The following is a 27,094-nucleotide window of genomic DNA, read 5'->3' as shown; positions in this document are numbered from 1 at the left end:
AAAACAGTTAAGAACGACTTTTCAGTAGAAGAGTGGACTAAACTGGATGGCCTTTGAAGCCGTTCAAGACCTCTGTTCCTAGGTGCCTCTACTCGCATTTTGTTGGAAGTGCAGCTGTCTCTTTAGGAGCAGACTCTATTCTCACTTGATTGGATTTGAAATTGCTCCAACTTTCTGTATGGGATCCCTTCACTTTCCAGCCAGGGAAACTGCAAGAGGAAATCTCATATATCAGTTTGGAAGGAAAAAAAGGACTGTTTAATCCTGGAAGGAATGGCTGAGGATAAACCCTGCAGCTAGTTTTTAATCGCAATTAGTTGTGAAATTTAATATTTTACATCGTGTATAGGGCCCCGGCCAGGCCAGATCATGGGGCAATCAGATCCCAGCTGCTGTTTCAGGGTGTGTGGGTGTAGCGTGGGAGAGCAAGCAGGGGAATGCGCTCCCCCCCTGCCCCCGGCGGCCCTTCTTGTGCCCCCCACCCCCCGGCCCTTCACCTACAAACTTTCCCGGGGGGGCTGGGCGAGGGTACGCATGCACACTCAGCCCACCCAAATAAATTTTTCTCCCTCCGGCTATGCTTAGAGATTTGACATGACTTTAATGGACGAGGTCTGTATGGATTTAATGCCATGAAAGGACAGTGTCCCAGCGAGTCCTTCCACATGTTGCCCCATTTGTGTCCAGCATCACTCTGGTCTTCCCTGGCTGGTGCTTGAGGCAGGTGCTCCTCATCCAAGAGTCCTTTTACAGCCGCATTTGCTCAGATACGTCCTCACCCCGATTTCTCTTTCTGTCAGTGGAGAAGAGCTGTGATCTAGCCAGGTAATGAAAGTTCATACTGTAGTGTGTGCATTGTGTAATGTAATGTGTTGTGTGAGCAGGAAATGTAACATTAGTACATAGCAGAAGGGGAGCGACCCTGCAGAGCCCTGCAGGCTGTGATGCTGAACTGCAAATCCCAGAGGCCTCTGGAAGCAGGAAGAGGAAGTGGTGAGCGGTGATGAGCAACCCTGCAGAGTCCTGAACTACAAATCCCACTTTTCTTTTAAAAAGTAAGAAAACCCCTTTTGTCTGTGGTGCTCCTGCCTGAATATGTCTACTGGTGCTATATTGAGTCAATGGTTCAATGCTCTCTTTCTCTGGGATTTCTGTTCCCTTTTTCCTTTCCAGACAAGTTGTTAGGTTCACTAAGAGTTAGCGGCAGGAAATGCTTTTTACTAAGGTCAAAGGACTGAAAAGCTCTTAGGTCCAGACTTTTTATTGGAGGCATCTAAAAGTCCCCCCCACACGCCCGACACTTTCTGGACATGTAAGTGCTCGTGTCTGCGCATGTGCAGCAGGCTGCGCCCTGCCCGGGACGCTGCTGTTCCTTTCACTTCCCAAGTTAGCAAATGCTGCAAGATGAAAACGCGTATAGAAGTTTGAAATTTCAAAACTGGACAGAAACGCTACAATTAAACCCTGTAGCTCTTTTACTGTGGGGATGAGATGTGGATCTTGCTGTCTGACATTGTGAAAAACTTCTTCCAACTTGACAAAAATGAAGCCACGTTTCGGAGGCAGATCACAGCACAGCACCGCTCGGCAGGATCAGGCAGGTAGGTGAACTTCGCTCGATCGAGAAACATTCAGCCTACCTTTCATACCCTCTAAAACACCCCATTTTTAGATTATAAAACAATACAGACATTAGATGATCCTTTGACATTTTGTTTTATTATATAGGCAAAACCTAAAGTATTTGTACATTCACAAATAATTTCATTAGAAATACTTTACAGACATCACAGCAAAAACAAAACAAAAACCTCAAAAAAGACCAAAAATCCCCAAAAACCACCCAAATGAAACAGGAAGAAAACAAACAAAGCTTGCTCTAATTTAAGACAAAATGTTGTGGAAGAGAACCTCTTCTACTTGGGGTCCAGGGAAAAAAAAGTCTCTTCCAGTCTCAACTGGCATCATTTTCTTTTTTCGTTATTTTCTTTTGACCTTTTCTTTCTGCTGATTTCATGCTCTGATTGTACAGTTATTTTACTATGTTTCTTTGAAAGAAGCAGGAGAATAGTATTTCCAGAATTAATCAAATTGGAAAATTGTATCTTTTACTAATTCTGGCATCAGTGGGAATTAAGCACATAATTAAATATCAATAAGTATGGAAATACATATATGCTGAATTGGGACCAATATTTCCAAAGATACTATAATGCTACACTGATTTAACAAATGTCCGTGTAGTAGATGTGGAGGGCTGGCTCACAGAGATAATTATGATCTAGCTTCAGGGAAGATTTGATGACCTATTGGTGGGATAAGTCATGTTACAAGTGGTGAATTAGAGTAGTGTTTACAGTTTTTGTTACAGGACAGAAAGTTTTATTGGAGTGTCTTAGGGGAGAGTAACATTTTTAAACAATTTTTCATGAAAGCTTTTCAACATAGTGGACTTTTCTTTATTTTAATTTTTATGGACTTTTTTCCAGTTGTTTTAGAAAGCAATTCACAACTTATATTTTTGTGTTATCACAACTTAAATGGAAATTAAAAGGAAACATAACAAAAATGTTCCTCAGGGTTTCTTTTTTTTTCTCCTCTAAGAATCAATAGAGAGTAAACAGTGAAAATCTATAGATTCCCAGCAATGCATATTTTTCACTTTGAAACTATTTGAAACAAGAACTTATCTGACATCATTGCATGACACAATTAGGGGGGAAATTGCAGGAATACTTGAAACAATTTCAAAATTGTTTTAATTGTCATCGTGTATGAATCTGTATTGTAATGCTGTCCACTTCCACTGCTACATCACGAATGAAGAAATAGACAATGCTTTTCTTAAAGCCTAAGCTCCTTGAGTCCTGCTATTAAATGATATTTACTGCTCTAAGTGTTTCTGGTGTTTTTGTTTTTTAAAGAAATCTCTCATCCCCATTATTCCAGAGAAAAGCATATTCATATTCTTTCATACTCTAGAGAATATGATCCCAGGGTTAATGAAGGTCTCAAGTGACAGAATTCAAAATGCACTGTACACCCTCTTATTTTCAAGCAAGTCCTATCAGTCCTGGGGCCCTGACTCATGCTTTTTTGAAGCCTTGGTGTTAGGAGCCTGCAGGTCCATGCGAGGCGTCTCTTCCCCAGCTTCTCGCACTGAACCCGCAGCAGCTTGTGAAGGGCTCGGGCAGAGGGCAGGCAGCTCTGTGGGTTGCCCCTTTATGTGCGGGGACAGAGATCCAGACCTGCCCCTGGGTATTTTATCGTCTGCAGCTAAAAGAAGGCAGTTCCTGCACAGCACAGGAAAAAGCTGCTCAAAATGCAAGAGCCTGATGCAGTGATTGTTTCCCAGACTCACTTGAAATGTGAAACAACTCCAGGTGTGTCTACACCATAGTTTGTAGCAGAGCATGAAGATACCCGGTCTGCCTGTAAATAAGTTAGCTTGAGTACGGGGATTGTGCAGCCACATCAGTGTGCAGATTACTCTGCTACTTGGTTAGTCCAAAGAAACACTGCTTTGGGCTTCAGCTGACTTCCACCAATTATTTGTCTACACTGGGGAGCTGTCATGACCACAGCTGGGAAGACATAGCTGTAGTGAGAGCACCCACTAGTGGAGATGGTGGCAACTGAATCCACCTGGTTTACTAATCTAACTGACTCTAACTACATCTCCCTGGCAAGTGAATTTACCTGCAGTTTATCTATATTCAGCCTTGTCATATAGTGGATTTAAGCATTATTACAAGTGTGATTGTATAATGGCAAAAAGCGAGGTAGAATGACATTTAGATTCATACTCATAAAAGAGACAGTTATGTGCCACTTACATGTCTATGAGGCAAAACAGGATTTTGCCAGTTTTGGGCTCCACAATTCAAAAAGGATGTGGAGAAGCTTGAGAAAGTCCAGAGGAGAGCCACGTGCATGATCAGAGATCAGGAAAACAGACCTTACGACAACAGGCTGAGAGCCATGGGGCTCTTTAGCCTGGAAAAACGCAGGCTCAGGGGTGATCTGATGGCCACCTGTAAGTTTATCAGGGGTGACCACCAGGATCTGGGGGGACATTTGTTCACCAGAGCACCCCAAGGGATGACGAGGTCGAATGGTCATAAACTCCTGCAAGACTGTTTCAGGCTGGACATAAGGAAGAATTTCTTTACCGTCCAAGGTCTGGAAGAGCCTGTGGTCAGAGGTGGTTCAAGCACCTACATTGAACACCTTCAAGAGCAAATTGGATGCTTATCTTGCTGGGATCCTATGACCCCAGCTGACTTCCTGCCCTTTGGGCGGGGGGCTGGACCCGATGATCTCCCGAGGTCCCTTCCAGCCCTAATGTCTATGAAATCTATGAAACACTCCCCACGTTTGCCACAGCCATTGACGCAATACTCTGAAGAGCTTGAAGAAGACAAATCTCATGTTGCTTTGAACAGCTGTACTGGCATGTCACTGTATCTGGGCCCCATGTTTCCTTTTTACCAGCACATAATATTATGATTTTAGAGCTCATTCATTTAACATGGTCTAAAATGTAATGAAAAGTCTTGATCGTCACCTGACTCAACACATGATTTTTCATTCAGGGGAAAAGAGGGAGGGAGTTATCAGGGATAATCCTGGAATTCCTGTTTCAGCGACTGTTTTAATTCTGCACTTTCATAAGTTTATTCAAACCACAGTTGTTCCCCTTGTATACGTGTACGTGCTGTCCTCCTGCTATCTCATCCAGTACACAGCGGTGGTAACCAGCGCTCTGTGTTCTCCAGGTGAATACTTTTCTGCCGTCCCCTTGTGCTTTTGGATCAAGTTTCAGTGAAGAAGATGCCTTCCTCATTGTGCCAAATCTCCAGAGTCTCCACATCGCTGCCTGGTTTTCTCACATTCTTCATTACTTTTCATATTTACAAGGTGGAATCAGGTAGGTGTCTGCTCCGTACTAATGTGTGCTCTGCTGCTGCTGAAAGGTTTTTTTAGTTTTCGATTGACACATTGCACCAATTTTAGTCTTTCCTGGCAAACGGAAAAGAATTTGTGAGAAAGTCTAGATGGCATTAACATCATTGTGTAGGAAAAACAATAATTATATCTAAAATAAAAAGTTTTCCTCTTTGTCCCCAAACATACAGAAGAATAGCGCTTTCTCTATTGCCTGATCATATTTCCATATTTCTGTGCGCTTCTATGTTCCTCGTTCCCACAGTATCCTAACATCCCCCTTCTCGTCACTCCACTGGATTTTCAAAACCAATACTGAGGAGGAAAATTCTCTTTTACGTGACATTTCAGTGATTTGATATTTGTATCTAATCACAAAATGTGATTAAATCATCAAAGCAACAACATTTTTTCTGGGATACTATGTTCAGAAAATATCCAATTAAAAACGTTGACATTTCTATGACAAAAAAATACATATGTTGTATTTATTCAGGATATTCTATCATTTCACAGACACTGAATATGTTACGTTGGGCTGCGAGCTGCAGTTAAAGTTGCTCAGCCGTTTCTAGTTTAAACCTGTGTTTTCAGTTATTTGTCGCTTTACCAGTCCAAGCTTAAACTCTGCCAGGTGGTAATCCATCTCATGTTGAGTATCTCAGATTTCTCTTTTTACTTCTGAGCTTATTTTGGGGTGTTTTTGGTACATCTTACAGCCCTGTTTACACTTGTTGGACCCGATCAGCCCATCACTGCCATCGTGGGGGAAGAGATCGTATTGCCGTGCCGCCTGTCCCCCAACATGAGCGCTAAGGACATGGAAGTGAGGTGGTTCCGACCTGAGTTTACAGATTATGTTCATCTGTACCGTGATGGGAGAGATCAGTTTGGAGGACAGATGCCAGAATACAAGACAAGGACAGCGTTTTGGAAAGGTGGCCTCACAGATGGAAACGTTTCCTTGACGATTCTCAATATTGGGCCTTCAGATGAAGGGCTATACATCTGCCTTGTTGATGATCATAATACTTATGAACAAGCTGTAATGGAACTGAAGGTAGCAGGTCAGTGGCTTGTCTCAGTTTATCTGCATGGTTTTCAGGCTTTTTCTCTTTCAAAATGTGCCAACTTTATGGAACCTATGTGTGAATTATTTTACAATTAGACACTGTATTTCACTTTTATCCAGCTATTTTCACATTTCAGGCATATTTCAATTTTTGTCAGTATTTTATAATTTTAAGCAACATCTCAAAAGCAGCTAGTTTTTCTTTGCTCTCGATTTTTCAGTGGTTGGGACCTTGTAATTTCACATCCAAGTTATATCCATTTTTTCTTTGACCAACCTTGTCTTTTAGCCTAAGTAGTGCTTTTTTGTTCATTGTATTTACTCCCCTTTCTGCCTCTGTTTTCCTAGGTTGTAAAAGCCCAGATATTCTCCTAAGATAAACCTTTCTGTTTTCAAATCCCAAACCTTAGTTACAGTCCTAATTTTCTTCTTTTTCTGTTTAATTTGAATCCTGTCAGTGTAGTCAGTCAGTTCCCAGGATAAGTTTCTACAACCAGCCCTTCTTAGTAAAACCTTGTAACCATTTGCCCTGTAGAGAGACAAGATTTTAGTCTATGATCTGGACCTCTTTTGCAAGTTTAGACATGGAATTAACATACACCTACAATCTCCTTAATCACCACCGCTCCGTCATGGGGGGCGACCCCCTCCCCTTTTCCCTCCAGCCTTTACCCTATCTTTATAGATGGCTTTTTCTAATAATCTACTATCTGTTCTCTGATTGCCTTTGTTCACATGTCATTGTTTCATGGAAACTTCTGAAGCTGAACTGAACCAGTTCTGTTGTGGACTTGGATGTTCCTTTGAAATGTGTCCTTCTGGGACGGAAGGATTTCTTATCCCCTTCATTTCACCTAATTTAGATTTTTTCACTGATGAGGCTGCTTTGTTTTCACATCTAAGAGGCTTGAACACAAATATCTATTATAAAACAATATTGAATACATTTAGTTACATTAATAATTACTATAAGATAAAGCAATAATATAATTTCATAGATATCACAGAGTGTAGGGTCGGAAGAGACCTATCAGATCATTTAGTCTGAGCCCCTGCCCTGGGCAGGAAAGAGTATCCCATAGTTCCTGCCGCCCCATCTGATGAGCTCGTAGACAGCCACAAGATCACCTCTCAGCCTTCTCTTGCAGAGGGTGAACAGATACAGGTCCCTCAATCGGTCCTCCTGAACCCCTCCTAGTGCCCAAAACTGCATGCAGTACTCCAGCTGCAGCCTGGCCCATGCTACAAAGAGGGGAAGTGTCACCTCCCTAGACCTGTTTGTGATTCACCTACTTACACAAGAAAGACTGTGGTTAGCTTTGTGTATTAGGGCTGTGCGAAAAGGCACTGTTTTTTTTCACTTGAGTTTAAAGGTTTTGATGGAACAGCGTTTTGTATTGAATTTCAGTTCAATTTGAAACAGCTGTTCCATTTTGCTTTGTTGAAACAGTAAGGCTGTTTCAACTCTGTTTCCATGTTTTGTTAGCTCATATGGGCATGTTTCGTTAGCTCGGATGGGCATGGGCTGGGCTGACTCCTTGTCCCCTGGCTGATCTTGTGCCAGGGATGAAGCACTATGGTTGACACATTTTGACTTTTTAAACATTTTGACTAGCCTCATTTTGTTTCAAAGGTATTTCAACACCCTTTGTTTCCTTTCGATTTTGCTGTTTTGACCTGAAAATGAGTCTAAACCTCGTCAAAACGAAATGGCTGGGGAAATTTTGCACAGCGACATTACTTATTACTTCATCACACTTGGTGACTCATGCATTTTGGAGTTGACTACGACTCTGAGATCCCTTCCCGCTGCTGTGCTACCTGGGATGGCACCTCCCAGGCTATAGGAGTATTGATGATTCTTCCTCCCTAGGTGCAACACATGGGACTTGTCTTTGATAAACTGGATCCTATTGTGTTCTGCCCACTTCCCCAGCCCGTCCAAATCCACCTGGATTTGCTCCCTGCCCTCTAGTTTGTTTTAACCTCACCCCATAGTTTGGCGTTATCGGCAAACATAGACAAAGTGCTTTGTATTCCCTCATCCAAGCCAGTAATAAAGATATTGAACAGTACCAGTTCCAGACTCTGTCCTGGAACCAGATAATATATATAATAATATATTTGGATTACTTGCTTTAAGCCCTTCTGCTGTGTTTAACCTGATCTGCTTAAGCTTCATTTGCTTTCTTTCGTTTGCTAGATGTCATGTCTGCCAAGGTTCATTTTGTGGTTTCTCAGAAACAGGGTTTTGGGACTTCTGCTAAATTGACTCACAGATTTAAGAAATATAATTTCTTTCTTTTCTAGCTTTAGGCTCTAATCCTATCATCGCTGTGGAGGATTACCAGAAGGGAGGGATCCGCGTGACGTGTCGATCAGCTGAGTGGTACCCAGAGCCCTGGGTGCTGTGGAGAAATTCCCAGGGGCATCATATACCATCACTCTCTGAAATAATATCCCCAAAGGTGAATGGCCTGTTTGAAACAGAAATTTCTGTTGTCATAAACGGACATTCAAACCAGAACTTGTCCTGTTGGATCAGGAACAGCCTCCTTGACCAGAAGAAGGAATCAGCAATTCATATATCAGGTCAGTTTCCATCCAAACCCTACAGTGAACCACCTCTGCTGGAAACCAAGTGAAACATGAAGCAAACACACATGGCTCGCGTTTCCACAGGGTCATAATAGAAATCCATTGAACTGTGTATTTGCAGTTTATCTGAATCTGGATTTTATCTCACTTGAACTTCTGAAATTTTACCTTAAAGAAACTGGCAGATGCCATTACTCAAACTATCATCGAGTCCAGCCGCCTGCCCCAGGGCCAGGAAGTCACCAGGGATCACAGGATCCCAGCAAGATAAACAGCCAAGTGTTTCTCGAAGGTGTTCAAAGTAGGTGCTTGAGCCACCTCCGGCACCAGTCTATTCCAGACCTTGGGGGCTTGGACAGTAAAGAAGTTCTTCCGAATGTCCAGCCTGAAACGGTCATGGAGGAGATTGTGACCATTTGACCTTGTCATCCCTTGGGGCGCTCTGCTGATTCTCACCGATCCTGGTGAGCACCCCTGAGAAACTTATAGGTGGCCACCAGATTGCCCCTGAGCCTGCGCTTTTCCAGGCTGAAGAGTCCCATAGCTCTTAGCCACTCGTCATAGGGTCAAGAAAAGAGACCTTTGGCTCCCTGCAATTCGGGTCTGACTCGACCCTCCCCTCAGCCCCCACTCCTGCTTCAGGTCCGAACCCACTCCCCACCTACCCCGCTTCAGGTATGCTCCACCCCCCGGTAGGGATCAAAACCCGCCCCCCGAACTTTCAGGTCCGATCCCACTTTCCAATCTGACCCCTCTTCCCCCCCATTCTCCCCACTTCTGCTCCAACTCTGCTCCCTCCCCCCAGTTTTGGTCTGACCCTCCCCCGTCCCCTGGTTCTGTCAAACCCCGCTCCCTGTTCCCTCTTGCCCATTAAGGGTCCTACCCGACCCCCCTCCCCCACACCGTTTGCATCTGATCCAGCTCCCTTACCCCAAATCAGATCTGACCTCACTTTGCCCCTCCTCCCCACTTCAGGTCTGAACCCACACACCCCCTCCCCCCATTTGGGTCCGACCCTGCCTTTTCTGAATGGAGGACCCCTTAGCATATAGTTCTGTAAGTGTGATTTTTTTGACTTTTATGCACTGTTTAGATATATAATAGTGCTTGCCCCAGACCTTCCTCCTGAGCGTGCTCAGTACCCCGTACTATGGCTGTGAAGATATTGGAGCATGTGTAATTCCACATAGAGCCCAAAGCTTTAGTCAGAAAAAAAAAGACCTATGGCTAGCAGTTGTGTGATGATGGAGAACATGCAGGAGGATTTAAAGTATTTCTGGATTTTGTTTCTAGCAGATACACATACAGATTGATCCTCTTCCATTACAGATAGAACTATCCAAATGCGGCATAATTGCCAAAAATTGCAGTTAGATGGCTAAATACTTTCCGCTTAGCCATGTAAAAGTGAGCTAGCATGTTTCCTGTTTATTCATGATAAATCACTATGGCAAGTTAGTTTGGTGGTTATTAAAGCATATTTCTGTTTTTTTGCGAATCTAGGAGTTGCTGCTCTCATTCATATCTCAGGCAACTCCTGAGAGGAACTATTAATGGATGGCCTTGGAATAAATACAGTTGATATTTTTTTCACCAATAAGAAACTAAAGCAAGCCCTGGGCTTCTTGTTTTTCAGTTCTCTTCTTTCCCCGTGTGAATCCCTGGATGGTGGCGCTGAGCGTGATCCTGGTGGTTGTGTTAAGTTTCACAATCCTGAATGTATATCTCTTCAAAATAAAAGGTAAATACAGGGGGGGGGGATATATAGTATAGTTAGTGAATAATTTTATTCTAACAAATCAAAGAGTGTATGAATAAGATGTTACTGCAGCCAACCAAAGGGAGGCCGGTAGGCACTGTGCCACACACCAAACCTCCAGCACAGCAAAGTGCAGTTGGCAGGGGGTGTTGCTTGTCTGTGGGTGGAGGGAATCAGGGGCTAAAAAAAGCCTACTCCCCACAGCCCCCAGTGGACACTTACCCCTCCCATCCAATCCGGTGGCCATTTTTAACATTAACTGCCCCCAAACTTCCCCAAATGTCTATACATACCATTAAGGAAAAGTGGAGCTGTTATTCTGTTAAAATTTCTATAACTTTCTGTCCTTGAAATAGGTATGTGCCTTCTGACACACATCTCTACACTCATATGGTTAGTCAAACACTACAGAATATTTAATGTCATGCCCCCAGTAATCTATGTAATAAACAGCTGCTCAGCACCAGGTGTTTACCTGACCTACCAGCATGCCAGAGATGCCCATTGTTTAGAAATGAGTACTAGATCCCATCCTGAAACCACTAGAGGGATTTATGTATCATCAAAACATCTCCCTACACTGCTCCATGGCAAAGTACAGTACCATCCCCAGACACAACTCTTACCTGGAGCTTGCCTCTTCTACCCTGGAGCTCTTGAGCACTGGCTTCATTCACCTTAGGCTGTGATACCAGTCATGCTACCATACAGGACACCTCAACAACCTTTGACCCACTTTTCTCTTACAGCATCAAAACTCCTAAAAATTTCACGATTTTAGAAGGCAGTGAACATGCACACAATCTTGATTCACTCGGTCCCATATATTCAAATTCGTGAAAAGCAGATAAAAGCAAGTTAGCACAGTCGAAGTAAGCACAAAAGAGTTTCCCACTTCTCTTGCCCATGCACACCAATGAGGATAGGCAGAAAAGAGACACAGTTCTCAGGAATTGGACCCTGGATACTACTGGCGGTATGCGGATAAGCAGCAGAGAGGTTGTCGCACAGAACACGAAGTGCCAGGCTTAAACTTATGAAGTTGTAGTGAAGCACTTAATCAATGTATCTTTTTTTTCAATCCAGGAAACCTTCAACGAGAACTTGGTAAGTTTTTTTCTGTGTCCAACACCGCTTTTTCCATGGTATTCAGCGTAGCTAGAGCTAGCTGTTAGATTCATACTCTCCATGGTGGAAAGAACAGAAAACTGACAGCAACATTAAGATGCCCTTGGTCATGAATGCTTTGCTCAGCTTTCTCAGATGCTTCTTCCTGGCCTCTGTCACCGTTATTAGCCCAGAGCACTGCCGGGTTGCAGCAGTTCATGGAGTGAAATTGGAACATGAATGTAACTGGAGATGCAGCCATTAATTAGTTTGAACCAAAGCTTAAGGTGCCATCTCAGTGTGGTTGGAAATCATTGAAGATACTTCAACATGTCTCATGTATACAAGGTACCCCAAGCCATGGAGAAGACAGGCATCTTTATTCTGTACCTACTAGAAACTTCTCAGTCAGGTCAGAGAGAATGACTAGTGGCAATCCAGCCTAGATGGCAATAACGGGAGTATCTCTGGAGCCAGGCCCTCTCCCAGGAAATGGTACAGCAGGTCCAAGTCAGTGGTGTCTTTGGATACTAAGGCTCCCTGGCAGGGCTGTGCAAAATTTCACCACCAGTTTTGTTTCAATACTTTTTCCACCTGGTTCAAGGTTGAAACAGCAAAATCGAAATTAAACAGATATGGTCAAAACAACCTCAAAAGAAAACGAGGGAAGTCGAAACGTTTCGATGTTTCACCCATAGGCTATAATGGGGAATGATGAAACAGCCTATAACTTTGTCATGTCTTGCCAGATTTGGATAAAGCTTGCAGAAGTGGTAGTCACTTCTGAGGGCATAATGCACGCCAAGCTTCAAGAAGATAGGTAGAGGGGATTCAAAGAAACTTCACTCCAAAATCCTGAGAGCCAAATTTGTGTCACATGTATGTGTTAAGCCACAGCAGGGTCAAAACTGCAGGCATGCTAGCCCCTGCTGAGGCCACGAAGCCTGCCATGTTTCAAGGAGATCAGTGCAGGGGTTTGGGGGGAAACTGCAGCTCAAGCTGCAGACAAGCAAAACTTGTGCCATGGGTGACACTGCATGTGTTAAGGCACAGCAGGGTGAAAGCTGCAGGCCTGCTAGCCCCTGCTGAGGCTGTGACGCTTGCCAGATGTCACCGAAATCAGTGCAGGGGGTTTTGGGGGCCCTGCACCACAACTGCTGACAAGCAAAACTCGTGACGTGTGCTTGTGCAACAGCTGCCTCTGATCAGGCAGCAGGACTGAAGATCCCCCATCACTTGTCACTAAGACCCGAGGGTAATAACTGACCACAGTATGAACATGAGCCGGCAGTGCGATGCTGTAGCCAGCAGGGCCAACAATACGCTGGCATGCATCAGTTGATGCATCTCCAGCAAAACCATTGCAAAAAAGTGATTCTCCTGCTCTACTTGGCTCTTCTCAGCATGGTGAGACTGCAGCCGGAGTACTGCATCCAGGTCTGCGCTCTGCACCTTAACAAGGACGTGGAAAAGCTTGAGAGAGTCCAGAGAAGGGCTACCCATATGACCAGAGACTTGCACGGCAAGCGATACGAGGAAAGGCTGAGGGGTCTGGGACTCTTCAGCCTGGAAAAGAGGAGGCCAAGAGGGGACTTGGTAGTGGCTTACCGCTATACCAGAAGCATACATGTAGGGCTTGGTGAAAAAGTGTTCACCAGGGCAGCCTTGGGAAAAACTAGGAGTAATGGTCAGTCTGGACACCCTAGTTGTGAAGTAGTTTTTCCAAATGTTGAGCCTTAAACCATCTTCTAGGAGTTTGTGACCATTACTCCTAGTTTTTCCCAAGGGTGCCCTTGTTCACCGAGCCCTAGATGTAGCTTCTGGTGTAGCAGTAATTGATGCATGCCAGCGCATTGTTGGCCCTGCTGGCTACAGCATTGCACTGCCGGCTCGTGTTCAAACTGTGGCCAATTATTATCCCCAGGTCTTGGTGACAAGTGATGGGGGATCTTCAGTCCTGCTGCCTGATGAGAGGCAGCAGTTGCACAAGCACCCATGTCATGAGTTTTGCCTGTCAGCAGTTTGGGTGCAGGGCCCCAGAGCCCCCCTGCACCGATCTCCTCAACAGCTGGCAGGCGTCGTGGCCGCAGCAGGGCCTAGCAGCCAGGCCTGCAGTGGTTTCCCCTCCCCTGCGCCCCGAGACAGACAGTTACACAAACACCCATGACATGAGTTTTGCTTGTCCCCAGCTTGGGGTACAGTTTTCCCCAAACCACTGCACCGATCTCCTTGAAACTGCAGGCTTCGTGGCCTCAGCAGGGGCTAGCATGTCTGCAGTTTTGACCCCACTGTGGGTTAACACATACATGTGTCATGAGTTTTACTTTCAAGATTTTGGGGTACAGTTTCCCTGAACTCATTGCATCTACCTCCTTGAAACATGGCAGGCTTTGTTGCCTCAGCAGGGGCTACCGTTCCTGTAGTTTGACCACACTGCAGCTTAACACATACACGTGACGTGAGTTTTGCTCTGCAGATTTTAGGGTGCAGTTTCTCTGACTCCTCAGCATCTATCTTCTGAAATCTTGGCACGCTTCATGCCCTCAGAAGGGACTACCTGCAAGTTTCATTGAAATCAGGCCACAAATTACACAGTTATAGCCTGTCGACCTTCCCCATTATATACTATGGGTGAAAGGCCAATACAGGGTCAAAACGGCAAAACGTTTTGACAGAAAGGAACAGAACAGCCGTTTCAACTCAAGACAAATGTCAAAACGAAATGCTGCTCTGTTGAAATGGCTGAAACGGAGCGCTTCCATTTTGCACGGCCCTACTCCCTGGTCGCCGCAATTTAGAGAGTGACCTAGAGATTTGACATCCCTTTGATGGATGAGGTCTGTATGGATTTACTGATATGAAAGGACAGTGTCCTAGTTAGTGCGGTTGCCCCATTTGTGTCCAGCATCACTCTGGTCGTTCCTGGCTTTTGCTTGGGCCAGATGCTCCTCATCCAAGAATCCTTTTACAACCGCATTTGTTCAGATAAATGCTCACCACTATTTCTCTTCATTTCAGGGTGGAAAAGAGCTGTGATCTGTCCAGGTAATGAAAGTTCATATTGAATGAATGGTCTCTTCCTGCTATTTCAATGCTCTTTGTTCCCTTTCCAGTCAAATTCTTAGGCTCACTAATAGTTTGTGGCAAGAAGTGCTTTGTATTAAGGTTAACTCAAAATCTCTTATGGCCAGATTTTTTTTGAAGGAACCTAGAAGTCCCCACCACACACAGCACTTTCTGTTTCCCCTTGTGAGTGGAAATGGCAGGTTTTAATCATGTGAGTGCCAATTCCTCTTTTGCACAGGTAGAAATACTATTTCCCCTGGCAGCCTGGACTTGTAACTATTCCTGTGTCATCTGAGCATGTGCAGGATGTGATGTGTGTGTGGCCCTCTGACAGAAAACCTGTCACAGAGTCTGTGTCTCAGTTATTAATTACGGCACACTGAAGTTTTAGATCTATTTTGTCCCAATGTGACATTGCAGGTCATAATGCCTTGTTTATACATCTCTTCTACTGAGTTCTCATGTCTGATTCTGTGGTTGCTTTCAGGGCTGGGACAAACCGCACCGCCTTTGGAAAAAGGTACAATGTTCAGATTGCCAAGTCTCTCCAGCTCTGGGAACTTGTTAATTTGTATCTTATAATAGATGAATACGACTGAGTTTAATATAGGTATTAATTGTTAATTAAGATTAATATATGTATTAATAGTTGTTGATCGGATAAAATGGAGATGTGTCCTCCGCCATTTCTAGACCAGTACTGGTGGACGGCAGGGAGAGTAATGAATGTAGGAATAAGGAAAAGATCACTCTAGTTATATCTAGGGTTTAAGGCTCCCCTCCTATAGCATTGACTTTTTCCTCTTTCGGAGATAGGATACTGGATTAGACGTATCATTGGTCTGACTCAGTATGGCAGTTTTTATGTTCTTGTGTTCTTATTGAGTGTGCAAACACACAACAATTGAACAGTTCCAAAATGTCACGGATTGGGGACTGGTTGAAAACTGTTGTTTGTCAGAGGTGCCCACATGTACAGTGCCCTAGCATCAAGGTAAGAGGGTTATCCTTTAAGTGTTGAAGCGCAGTGGTTCTAATGGTGCGTGGGTTGAATGGAGCCAATCAATGAAGAAGGGGACTTTGACTTTTTAATTACTTTATTCAGGGGTTCAGGTATAAAAACAATGGTGGCCACTTACAAAGAGAAAACACAGACAACTTACTACCAAACCAAACCAACCCAACCAACACATCACACCGTGACAGACACCTTCGCTGCATTTCACGTCGTGTCTTACATGCTAATTATGCGGTCAGCGTGCCAGCCACACAGTCATAACTATATACATAAACAATTCGGACCCTGCTCCATCCCATCATACACATAACAAAACCTTCAACATCCCACACCAAAAGAGAGCAAAAAAGCAGCTGGTGAGGGCCCAGGACGCGGCACGAGCTGGAAGTCGTAGTTTGACACCGAGCCAGCCCAGTCGCCCAGACCGGTCATGACATCAGAGCGCATATTTGAGACGGCTGTCCTCCACCTGTGCTCCACAGTGCTCCCTCAAGGGCCCAGCGTGTCTCAAAGTCGGGCACCGCCCGCCAGAGCACAGCATGGCCAGTGAGAGGCGTGGCTGCACCAGGAGGCAGAAAAGCTGCAGGGCATCATCTGAGCCAGTCCCGGCAAGCTGGTTTCAGCGGCTCTTGAGGACAGCCAACTTGGCCTGACCCAGTACGAAGTTGGCCAGGCAGACGGGGCCCTTCTCAGCCGCCCGGTACGGGCAGGAGCACACGTAGGTGGTCTCCGAAAAGCTCCTGCCCAGAGCCTGCAGCAGCAGCCTGCGGGTGACAAGGAGCGGCTGCAGGTGGGAACAGTCTAGGAAAGCATGAAAGAGGGTCTCCTCAACACCCTCCGGGCAGAAGGGACAGGCTGTTGAGGCGGCTGGGTCCAAGTGGGATGCAAACGTGCCAGGGGCTAGGATGCCGTGCAGCAACCACATGAAGAAGGGGAAAAAAGAGGGGGACAATAGTATTCTGGCCATATACCTACACTGGGACTCACACTGATCTGTTCCTCTGAATGGGCCAGTGCAGGACCCAGCACAGGTCCCGGGGTGGGAGCCCCAGGTCACGCAAATCTCGGAGTAAAGGCACAAAACACACAGTATTCCCCGAGTCCCGTGCCTCCACACTGCGACACACACTGGTTTCACCACTTACAGGGATGTGCCCCAGGCCTCCCTATACATGGTGAAAGCCAGGCAGGTCCCTCAGAGGCCTGAAGGGATCAGGATTGGGCCATTGAAGCCCCCTCAAGTTGCCAGAGCACCTGCCCAGGGTGGAGAATGTGTTTCTGCCCATAGTGTTACGTGCGTCCATACCCTATACGATAGATCCCAATCTGGCAGTGGGTGGGGATGTCACTCCTCATGGCAGGACTCTCACATCCTCATGCATTTCAAAACATACCATGAGATGTGGCAGCCCATGACACAATAATGGATCTGCATGGGACTGCACCTCCTCCTCCAGACCCTGCTTTGCCTGCCTCCTGCAGAGATTTCTGAGAGGTCCTGCCCCCTTCCTCCTGATCTCCCCCTTCCCCCAATTCCCTGCCATGTTTGGCTACACAGCCAGCAAAGTGCCCCAGCCGCTATCCCAGGCCAGGCCTGCTCTACCTCAACCACTTGTTGCTGCTGTTCCTACCTCCCTTATTGCCTCTGTTATGGACAAGACAAGACAAAGTCATGATCTGTGGAAAAGGGGCAAAGTGAACTTTCTATCTGAAAGAACAGCCCAACAAATACAGAAATTGGAAAATGGGGAAAATAGGAAATAAGATGAAATCAAGGAGAGAGCAAGAAAAGTATGGGTATTTCAAGCAACAAACCAGGGTGAGCAAGGAGAAGTAAACTATACACTATAATAAAGGGACCAGGGAGAAAGTCACTTCAGTGAAAAACCATGACAGGGCAAAGACTGGAAGGTCTGAGCATTGTGGGGCCAGGATCAAAATATTTTTGGGTGGAATGACAGAAAAAAACGTACTTGAGGCTGACCAGACAGTCAGAGGACAGAGCAGGAAGCTGCCTGCTGAATAGACCTGGACAAAGGGGCGTTGGAAGGGACTGAAGCTGGCCAGGTTGGCTGAGTGGAGGAGTTATGTGAGCTCCTGTTTGAACATTCATAAACCAAGACAACTTTGTCTAAACTGCAAGTTTTTGGTCTATGTCTACTTCCTTCCTGTGCTGTCTCCTCCTACCCAGTGCTGCTATCTCTTCCTTTTTCTGATCTCTTCCCCTGTGTGTCTGTTCACTCTCCTGTAGCTTTCGCTCCTTTCCTCCTGCTTTTTGCTCCCCAAAGTTTGCTTGTCATCACAATGAGTGGTGATGAGGGAGAGGAAGAATCCAGCTTTTCTCTCCTGCCATCATCCACCCTGTCCATGCAGGGATGTGACTCTCCTTTTATGTCCATTGTTCCCTGCTGGGGACACAGCAGTTCTTGAAACAGCCGCTGACCTGTAGGGACTGTTTGGGGACTACTCCTCTTGATCATACACGCTATAGGCCCAGACAGATGAAGCAGACCTTTCCATAAAGGGATCTCTTCCGCTTGGTAGAGGAGGGGAGCTGCTATAATTTCAGTACTTTTCGGGGTTGCTTTCCTTTTCCATCCAACCATCATGAGACAATCTTTCATCTTTCCTCATTTATTAGAGGATGGACACTTGATGCCCAAAAGTTTGTCCAGCAGCTCTTCCAAATAGAGAGCCAAACCAATAAGAGATACCACAAAACATCGTTGCCTCCTGGACGGGCAGAGCTCCAACAATTACTCCAACTCTCTTTCTTAAGACACCAGCTGCATTCCTGGCTTCTAACACAGTTCTCTTATCTTTACTTAAGTCACTTACTGCTTCCTCACTCCCACTTCCCCACACATTATCTCTTCATTTTTGCCTTAAGCTCTTCCTATTTGTGTATGTATTTCAATCCCTCTCACCTGCTGTGTCTTAAGCTGGTCTTATTGGGGAAGCTCTGAAAAGTTCAGAGATTGGACCTGCACTTGAAGCCTGGGACACAACTAATCTTCGTGACATGGACTGTTCGGCTCCAAATTTTATATTTCTTTGGCTGTGTCTTGCTGAAATGGGAATGCCTCTCTGGGAAATGCCCGAAATATGAGAGTAGGGAAGGTTTAACCAAGTAGGATTGAAGACAGGCAGTGAACAGTGCAGAGGGAGATGAGCTGTATCCATGCTCTCCCCTTCACACCCTCTGCTGGGCTCTCCTCAGCCCCAGGGTCTCTCCTCCCTGCCTGTGACCGGCAGGTGCAGGAGGGGAACGATGCCGTGTCCCAGCCCTGGCCCAGCCGGGGTGTTTCTGTCCCTGGCCCGTCTCTTCCTGCCGGGGGGAATCGGCCCTGCCCTTTGCTGAGGTCTCTGGGCTCCTTCCTGCTCGGGTCAATCCCGGATTCGCCTCCAGCTGCAGCCAAAGCTGCCCCTGCCTCGATCACCCCCTGTCCTCGGGCTGAGCTCTGCTCCTCACGCTCCTGTATCTCCTTTCCCCGCAGAGGAGGTGACTCTGGATCCAGACACGGCTCATCCCTACCTCGCCCTGTCTGAGGATGGGAAGAGTGTGAGACAGACAGACACGCGGCAGGATCTGCCTGACAATCCTGAGAGATTTGACACTTGGTGCTGTGTGCTGGGCCGTGAGGGATTCACCTCAGGGAGACACTGGTGGGAGGTGGAGGTGGGGGAGGGGAGGGGGTGGGCCGTGGGGGTGGCCAGAGAGTCTGTGAGGAGGAAGGGAGGATCAGCTTTAGCCCCAAAGAGGGGATCTGGGCTGTGCGGTGTGGTTTCAGTGCTGGAGCACAGGAGGCGTCAGTACGAGGCTCTCACTGCCCCTGATCGCACCCCCCTGTCCCTGCACCGGGAGCCCCGCAGGGTCGGGGTCTGTCTGGACTGCACATTGGGGCGGGTGTGGTTTCTCGATGCTGACACCGGGGCCCCGATCTTCACCTTCCCACCGGCCTCGTTCGCTGGGGGCAGGATCCAGCCCTGGTTTTGGGTGCAGTTTGGTGAAATCAAGCTCAGACGTGCCAGTGAGAAGGAAAGGAAATGTATAAGACAGGACCTGTTAATTGGCTCCTCTAGCCTCAGTCATGCTCATGTCTGTGACCCTGGAGGACTCCTCTCCCTGCAGACGATCAGCGGGGCCGTGTCCGTGACCCTGGACGCGCAGGTTGGGTTTCTTCATCCTCCGACCACGGAGAGCAGGACGTGGCTGAGCTGGACGGTCCGTCTCTGGCCCGTGGGTCATTTCCTGCATGACCGAGGGGCCCTCGGGGGCCTGTGGGGTCCGGCACTGACGGGTGCAGCTGCGGGGGTCGGGTGAGGGGCGGCGAAGAGGAGGCACCAAAACCCGGGGCCGGTTGTGTTGGGAAATGCAGTTGTACCTGGCCCTGGTGTTCATTGCAGCGCTCCTTGTCCAGAGCCTGCGGTCCTGAGAAGTGGAGCTGCTGCCGCTGCTTAAAAAGTGTGTAAATTTTAACCCTTTTCCCTCATTCTGATTATTGAAAAATTACTCCCAAGCTATTCATTGTTGATTTATTGATTTATTTCACATCTCATTTCTGTGTCATAAAAGTTGTGGAGTGAGCAGGTTTCGTTAAGAGATTTCATTCCTCATTAACAAAACTGATTGCCTTCCCTGGCAAGTTCCCACGTCGGTCTAGTGGGACTGTAGCATCACCTCTTGTGTTGCCCGTGAGCCAGACACACAAACCTTTTTCATGGCTGTGGCCAGATCCCACTGGACCAGTTGTCAGTTTGCCCTTCCTGCTGATTTAAAAACCTGAAGATCAGATGTTGGAAAATGAAGAAAATGTGAAATCCAGCTCCTGCCCACTCTCCTTACCGGGACTGTGCTAGCACGAAATACCAGTGGCACGTCTGCTCAGAGTTGCCGTTGTATAAACTGTGAGGAAAGAAACTTACCTAAAGAATTAAGTTGTCCGCATGCAGAGTTAAAGTGACCTGTGCAGTAAGAGATGTCATTGTCACCAATCCCTTGATTCAGGGATGATCTCTGCCATGACTCACTGATGGCTCTTCAGGTGAATTAAGAGTCCAATCCTTGAGCCATTTGCAGAAGTTACAGGTCTTTCCTCAGGGGAAAGTAGGCTGTGGGCAGTGATTCCTGCGCTTGTCTTTTCTCTCCTCTCTTCTCTGCTTTGAGGGCAGTATGCTTCACCTGGCAGTGGGCAGCCATTGGTTGTGCCTGCATCATCACTGCAGACAGGTGGTAGCCAGCTCTTCCTAGCTCTTCAAGTCGGCATCCATTTCTAGATGTCTGCCTTCAGTATGCCCTGGCGGCATTTCCTCTGGCCACTGATATCTCAGGCCAAGCCTAAACTGCAAGATGAACAGTTGTTTTGGGAGTCAAGAGTCAGGCATTCCCTCACAATGTCTGGTCTAGTGAAGTTGGTGCTTGAGGATCACTGACTCCATGCTGGTAACATTGGCTTCAGCCAGGATGCTGGCGTTTGTGTGACAATCTTCCCATTTGATGTGGAGTGGAGGATCTTCCTAGGACATAGGTAGTGATCCCTGTACAGGCTGTTGAGATGACCATGGTAGGTCATCCACATTTCACACTTGTAGTGGAGAGTGGGGATGATCCCTGCAGTGTAGATCTGGATCTTGGTGTCTTTCCAGAGAGCTTGATGAATAAAGACATAAGGAGCATTTTTCCCAAATGAGGCAGCTGTGCACTGGATCCTATACTTTATGTCGGTAGGAGAAGGTAGATCAGGGAAAGTGTGGGTCCCTTACTAAATGGGGAAGGCAACCTTGTGACAGAGGATGCAGAAAAGGATGATGTGCTCAATGTCTTTCTCACCTTAGTCTTCACAGACGTCATCTCCGAGACTACAGCACTGGGCAGCACAGTTCGGCAAGGATGTGGGCATCCCTGAGTGCTGAAAGAACAGTTTAGGGACTACTGAGAAAAGTTAGATATGTACAAGTTTCATAGTTTATTGCACAGTGTCATAGTTTCTAGGGTCAGAAGGGACCTGAGCAGATCATCGAGTCTGACCCCCTGCATAGACAGGAAAGAGTACTGGGGTCATACGACCCCAGCAAGGTGTACATCTAACCTCTTCTTAAAGACGCCCAGGGTAGGAGCCAGCACCACTTCACTTGGAAGTTGGTTCCAGATCCTAGCCGCCCTGACCGTGAAGTCGCGCCTCCTGATGTCTAGTCTGAATTTACCCTCTGTCAGCTTGTGACCGTTATTCCTGGTCTCTCCTGGCAATGCTCGGGGGAATAGGGACTTCCCCAATGCCTGCTGGTCCCCTCTAACTAGTTTTTAACAGGCCACTAGATCCCCCCTCAGCCTTCTCTTGTGGAGGCTGAACAGGTTCAGGTCCCGTAGCCTCTCCTCATAGGGCCTGCCCTGCTGCCCCCTGATCATGCGAGTGGCCTCCTCTGGACCCTCTCCATGCTGTCCACATCCCTCTTGAAGCGCGGCGCCCAGAACTGGACGCAGTACTCCAGCTGTGGCCTGACCAGCGCCGCATAGAGGGGGAGGATCACCTCCTTGGACCTGCTCAAGATGCATCTGTGGATCCATGACAAGTTGTGGTTAGCTTTCCTGACTGCGGCCCCACGTTGGTGGCTCATGTTCGTCTTAGAATCAGTAGTGACTCCAAGATCCTTTTCTGCCTCTGCTCTGAGGAGAAGGGAGTTCCCCAGCCTGTAGGTATGGTGCTGGTTCTTCCTCCCCAGGTGCAACATCTTGCACTTGTCCATATTGAAACCCATCCTATTCTCATCTGCCCACCTCTGTAACCTGTCCAGATCTAGTTGTAACCTGTCCCTCTCATTTAGCGTGCTCACTTCTCCCCACATCTTAGTGTCATCTGCGAACTTGAAGAAGGTGCTTTTCACCTCCTCGTCCAAGTTGCCGATGAAGACATTGAACAGTGCGGGCCCGAGGACCGAGCCCTGGGGGACCCCACTGCCCACATCTCTCCAGGTCAAAATGACCCGTCCACCACCACTCTCTGGGTGTGGCCCTCCAGCCAATTTGTGACCCATCTGACTCTGTATGTGCCAATACCATAGTCACCTAATTTTTTAATGAGGATGGGATTAGAGACGGTGTCGAAGGTCTTCCGAAAGTCCAGAAAGACTGTGTGCAAGGCTTTTGTGACCTGGTTATAGAAGGCAACCGGGTTGGTCTGACAGGACCTGCCTCTAATGATCCCATGTTGATTGCCCCTAAGTATAATCTCCTCTGCTTGCCCCTTGCAGATGTCCTGGATAATTTTCTCAAAGAGCTTCCCCAGGACCAAGGTAAGACTAATGGACCTATACTTTCCTGGGTCGTCTTTCCTCCCTTATTTTGAAAATGGGAACCACATTGGCCCTTTTCCAGTCCTCTGGCACCTCACCAGAGCACCATGAGTGCTTGTAAAGCTGTGCCAGGGGTCCTGCAATGACCTCTGCTAATTCCCTCAGCACTCTGGGGTGGAGATCATCAGGACCTGATGATTTGAACACATCTAGTCCCTCCAGAAGTTCCCTGACTAGGTCCTTGCTGACCCTGGGCCTGGATGCACCTCCCCCGGGTCTGTCCGGGATACCAGTGGGGGGATGTCCCTGTCCTTGCTCAGAAAAATGGAAGCAAAGAATCTGTTAAAGAGATTAAATTTGTCGCCTGGTGCTACCACCAGGTTACCAAGCATGTCCTGCAGTGGCCCCACATTACTTGGTACCTTCTTTTTACCCCCTATGTATTCAAAAAAAGGACTTCTTGTTATCTTATTCTATATTAATTTCCACTCATTCCGTTTTGTCAAAACCAGAACTTGCCTTTCCTTGGCCAAGCTCAGTAACCAAATATCTCAGCAGTTTTTTCTAATGAGTCTTTGTTTTCCATCAGTTATCCCAGCAGACTGTCTAACACTAGGATCATGGGATATTTAGCGACCCTGGGATAATTACATCATTGTCTGTAAGTGAAACTCTTTAGGCTTCTTGGCCTGTTGAAAATAGTGAAGGATTGTGAAACTGTTGGAAACTCTCAGACATGCCAGAACGCTATCTCCACACTGCAGAGCATACAGCTCGTTATGCAGTACTGATCAACACTCCCCACTACCTGCTGGGATGGGGTTTCCCATTATTTCCCTATTTTCCAATGGCAGCTTCAGCACTTACTACTGTGGTCTCCTCTGAAGTAAAGGAACGACTCTTCTGTTTCATCCCTGCTGTAGTCAATGGAAAAGGAGCTACACGGGGTAATAACAGAAGGTGGAAGAGCTGGGTTTGCTGTTGTCAGAGCAGATTTTGGAAAGTCTCTGATCCTCCATTCATCCATGACCATGTCACCATGTCTCCTATGTCATTTTCTTAAGGCATCAAGATTTCCTCCCTTTTTTTTACAACAATTGACTTCTGCATTTGGTCAATCCTCAACCCTTTTCACAATGCACACACACATGCCACACCACACCACACCCAGACTTTATTCCTCTTCACCACATGCACATGCACACATACTTTCCCTGCCATTTGGATATATATTTTTCTCATTCCTCTTTAGCATGTGAGGAGACTCTTCCTTTCTGTTATCCACTCAGGACTTGAGAAAAAGGACCTGTTCTTGAGCAGTACAAAATCTAAAAGCAAACATATCTTGCATCCCAGTGGTCTAAGTTGTCTCTGCCATGGCCTGGTGTGGCAGGGCACTGTTTATGCTGCCACTTTAAGGCCCTGGAGCTGGCAGCTGCCAGGTGCCTGATGAAAGCGGCCATTTTGGGATCAGGGGCTGCCCATATAAACACAGCAGTTCAGCTGCTAGAGGCAGGCAACAACATTGCCTGGCTGGAGTGCTGCTAATATCATCTGGAGGTAAGGGAGGAGCTGTAGGGGATGGATAGGAGGCTCCTGGTCCTGGGTGTGACCTAAAACTGCACCCTGCCAGGAGTGGGTGGCCTGCTGGGGCTCCCAGTGGCGCAGGATCCCCCAGGAAATGCCAGACCAGTTACCACCCCAGTGAAAGACGGGTCGGGCAGCCTTAACCCCTAGCCCCACAATGAGTGGGTTATCCCTTCGTGTTGGAGGGCTCAGAGGGTGGACTCTCGGAGAGTGAGAAATGGGCCATAGATTCAGGCCTGTCTAACTGGTCCATGCTGGGTCCAGGATTGGAAGGGTCGAAGGGCTGGGGGCCCACCGCAAGGAATGCCCAAGAGCTTAGGGCCTGCGGTCCCAACAGGCCTGGAGGTGGGCCAGGGCTAGTGAGCCAAAGGTCACAGTGGGGGGATCACACCTGAAGGGGGCTATGTTGCCTGGTATGATGGCAGAAGAAACCGCCTGAGGGGAGGAATTCAGGTGCGGTTCAATAGTTTCATAGTTTCTAGGGTCGGAAGGGACCTGAGTAGATCATCTAGTCCAACCCCCTGCCATGGCAGGAAAGATTACTGGGGTCAAATGACCCCGGCAAGGTGTTGATCTAACCTCCTCTTAAAACCCCCCAGGGTAGGGGCCAGCACCACTTCTCTTGGAAGTTGGTTCCAGATCCTAGCCGCCCTGACCATGAAGTAGCACCTCCTGATATCTAGCCTAAATCTACCTTCTGCCAGCTTGTGACCGTTATTCCTGGTCACTCCTGGCAGTGCTCACGGGAACAGGGACTCCCCCATGCCTGCTGATCTTCCCTGACTAGTTTATAACAGGCCACTAGAGCCCCCTCAGCCTTCTCTTGTGGAGGCTAAACAGGTTCAGGTCCCATAGCCTCTCCTCGTGGGGCCTGCCCTGTTGTCCCCTGTTCATGTGAGTGGCCCTCCTCCGGACCATCTCCATGTTGTCCACATCCCTCTTGAAGTGCGGTGCTCAGAACTGGACACAGTACTCCAGCTGCAGCCTGACCAGTGTTGCATAGAGGGGGAGGCTCACCTCCTTGGACCTGCTCGAGACAAGGTGCGGTTGGTCTTCCTGACTGTGTCCCCACACTGCCAGCCCATGTTCATCTTAACATCAGTGATGACTCCAAGCTCCTTTTCTGCCTCTATACTGACAAGAGGGGAGTTCCCCAGCCTCTAGGTATGGTGCAGGTGCATCACCTTGCATTTGTCAGTGTTGAATCCCATCCTGTTCTCGTCCACCCACCCCTGTAACCTGTCTAGGTCTGATTGTAGCCTATTCCTCCCTTCTAGCATGCACCACATCCCCCCGACTTCTTCGTGTCATCAGGAGCCTGCACCACTTCCCCTGGAAGCCGGTTCCAAGCCCTAGCCGCCCTGACTGTGAAGTAGCGCCTCCTAATATCTAATCTAAACCTACCCTCCGCCAGCTTGTGACCGTTATTCCTGGTCACTCCTGGCAGCACACGGGGGAACAGGGACTCCCCCAATACCTGCTGATCCCCCCTGACCAGTTTGTAGCAGGCCACAAGGTCCCCCCTTAACCTTCTCTTGTGGAGGCTAAACAGGTTCAGGTCCCGTAGCCTCTCCTCATAAGGCCTGCCCTGCTGACCCCTGATCATACGAGTGGCCCTCCTCTGGACTCTTTCCATATCGTCCACGTCCCTCTTGAAGTGTGGCGCCCAGAACTGGACGCAGTACTCCAGCTGCGGCCTGACCAGTGCCGCATAGAGGGGGAGGATCACCTCCCTGGACCTGCTCGAGATGCATCTGTGGATGCATGACAGGGTACGGTTGGCCTTCTTGACTGCCTCCCCACACTGCCGGCCCATGTTCATCGTGGAGTCAATGACGACTCCAAGATCCTTTTCCGTCTCCGTGCTGGCAAGAGGGGAGTTCCCCAACCTGTAAGTGTGGTGCCAGTTCTTCCTCCCCATGTGCAACACCTTGCACTTGTCAGTGTTAAACCCCATCCTATTCTCATCCGCCCACCGTTGCAACCTGTCAGGTCAGCTTGTAGCCTATTGCACCCTTCTAGTGCACCCACATCCCCCCACATCTTAGTGTCATCAGCAAATTTGAACAGGGTGCTTTCTACCCCCTCATCCAAGTCACTGATGAAGATGTTGAACAGTGCGGGCCCGAGGACCGAGCCCTGCGGAACCCCACTGCCCACGTCCTTCCAGGTCGAGAAGAACCCATCCACTACCACCCTCTGGGTGCGGCCCTCCAACCAGTTGGCGACCCATTTGACCGTGTGGGCATCGACACCACAGTCTCCCAGCTTTTTGATGAGGACAGGGTGAGAGACAGTGTCGAAAGCCTTCCGGAAGTCCAGAAAGACTACATCCACAGCAACCCCTGCGTCTAATGATTTGGTGACCTGATCGTAAAAGGCCACCAGGTTGGTCTGACAAGACCTGCCACTGATGAACCCATGTTGGTTGCCCCTGAGCATGCATTCCCCCGCAAGGCCCTCCTGGATGTGTGCCAGGATAATTTTTTCAAAGAGCTTACCCGGGATTGAGGTAAGACTAACTGGCCTGTAATTTCCCGGGTCCTCTTTTTTTCCCTTTTTGAAGATAGGGACCACATTGGCCCTCTTCCAGTCCTCCGGCACCTCACCAGAGCACCACGAGTGCTCATAGAGCCGCGCCAGGGGTCCC

General features: G+C 47.7%; 1 protein-coding gene across 6 annotated transcripts; it reads left to right on the top strand.

The window, feature by feature from the left end:
- The first annotated feature begins 906 nt into the window (after nucleotides 1-906).
- Nucleotides 907-20,196, top strand: LOC149851723 (butyrophilin subfamily 1 member A1-like). 6 transcript variants are annotated; one of them, XM_090030448.1, is made up of 10 exons: nucleotides 1,002-1,055; nucleotides 1,174-1,601; nucleotides 4,779-4,930; nucleotides 5,667-6,014; nucleotides 8,330-8,611; nucleotides 10,254-10,358; nucleotides 11,463-11,483; nucleotides 14,502-14,528; nucleotides 15,037-15,069; nucleotides 19,065-20,170. In XM_090030448.1, the coding sequence occupies exons 3-10, from the start codon at nucleotides 4,834-4,836 to the stop codon at nucleotides 19,889-19,891; spliced, it is 1,740 nt and encodes a 579-aa protein (XP_089886574.1). In that variant the 5' UTR covers nucleotides 1,002-1,055; nucleotides 1,174-1,601; nucleotides 4,779-4,833; the 3' UTR covers nucleotides 19,892-20,170. The 6 variants fall into 6 exon arrangements, with proteins under 6 accessions (XP_089886576.1, XP_089886574.1, XP_089886578.1 ...); XM_090030450.1 differs by lacking the exon at nucleotides 1,174-1,601 and having other exon boundaries at nucleotides 907-1,055; nucleotides 19,065-20,171; XM_090030449.1 differs by lacking the exon at nucleotides 1,002-1,055 and having other exon boundaries at nucleotides 1,071-1,605; nucleotides 19,065-20,171.
- The last annotated feature ends 6,898 nt before the right edge of the window (nucleotides 20,197-27,094 follow it).

Source organism: Crocodylus siamensis, unplaced genomic scaffold (assembly GCF_052110815.1).
Source record: "Crocodylus siamensis isolate JL-2025a unplaced genomic scaffold, ASM5211081v1 HiC_scaffold_346, whole genome shotgun sequence".
Lineage (NCBI taxonomy): Eukaryota > Metazoa > Chordata > Crocodylia > Crocodylidae > Crocodylus > Crocodylus siamensis.
Note: the sequence above shows the minus strand (reverse complement) of the source record. Positions and strands in the feature narration are given on the sequence as shown.

Bases quoted from the DNA above. Each gene is read 5' to 3' on its own strand.
- LOC149851723 (XM_090030450.1), top strand. From the start codon at position 4,834: ATGCCTTCCTCATTGTGCCAAATCTCCAGAGTCTCCACATCGCTGCCT. The intron at 4,931-5,666 runs GTAGGTGTCTGC...TACATCTTACAG, and splicing joins TATTTACAAGGTGGAATCAG to CCCTGTTTACACTTGTTGGA. The intron at 6,015-8,329 runs GTCAGTGGCTTG...TTTCTTTTCTAG, and splicing joins AATGGAACTGAAGGTAGCAG to CTTTAGGCTCTAATCCTATC.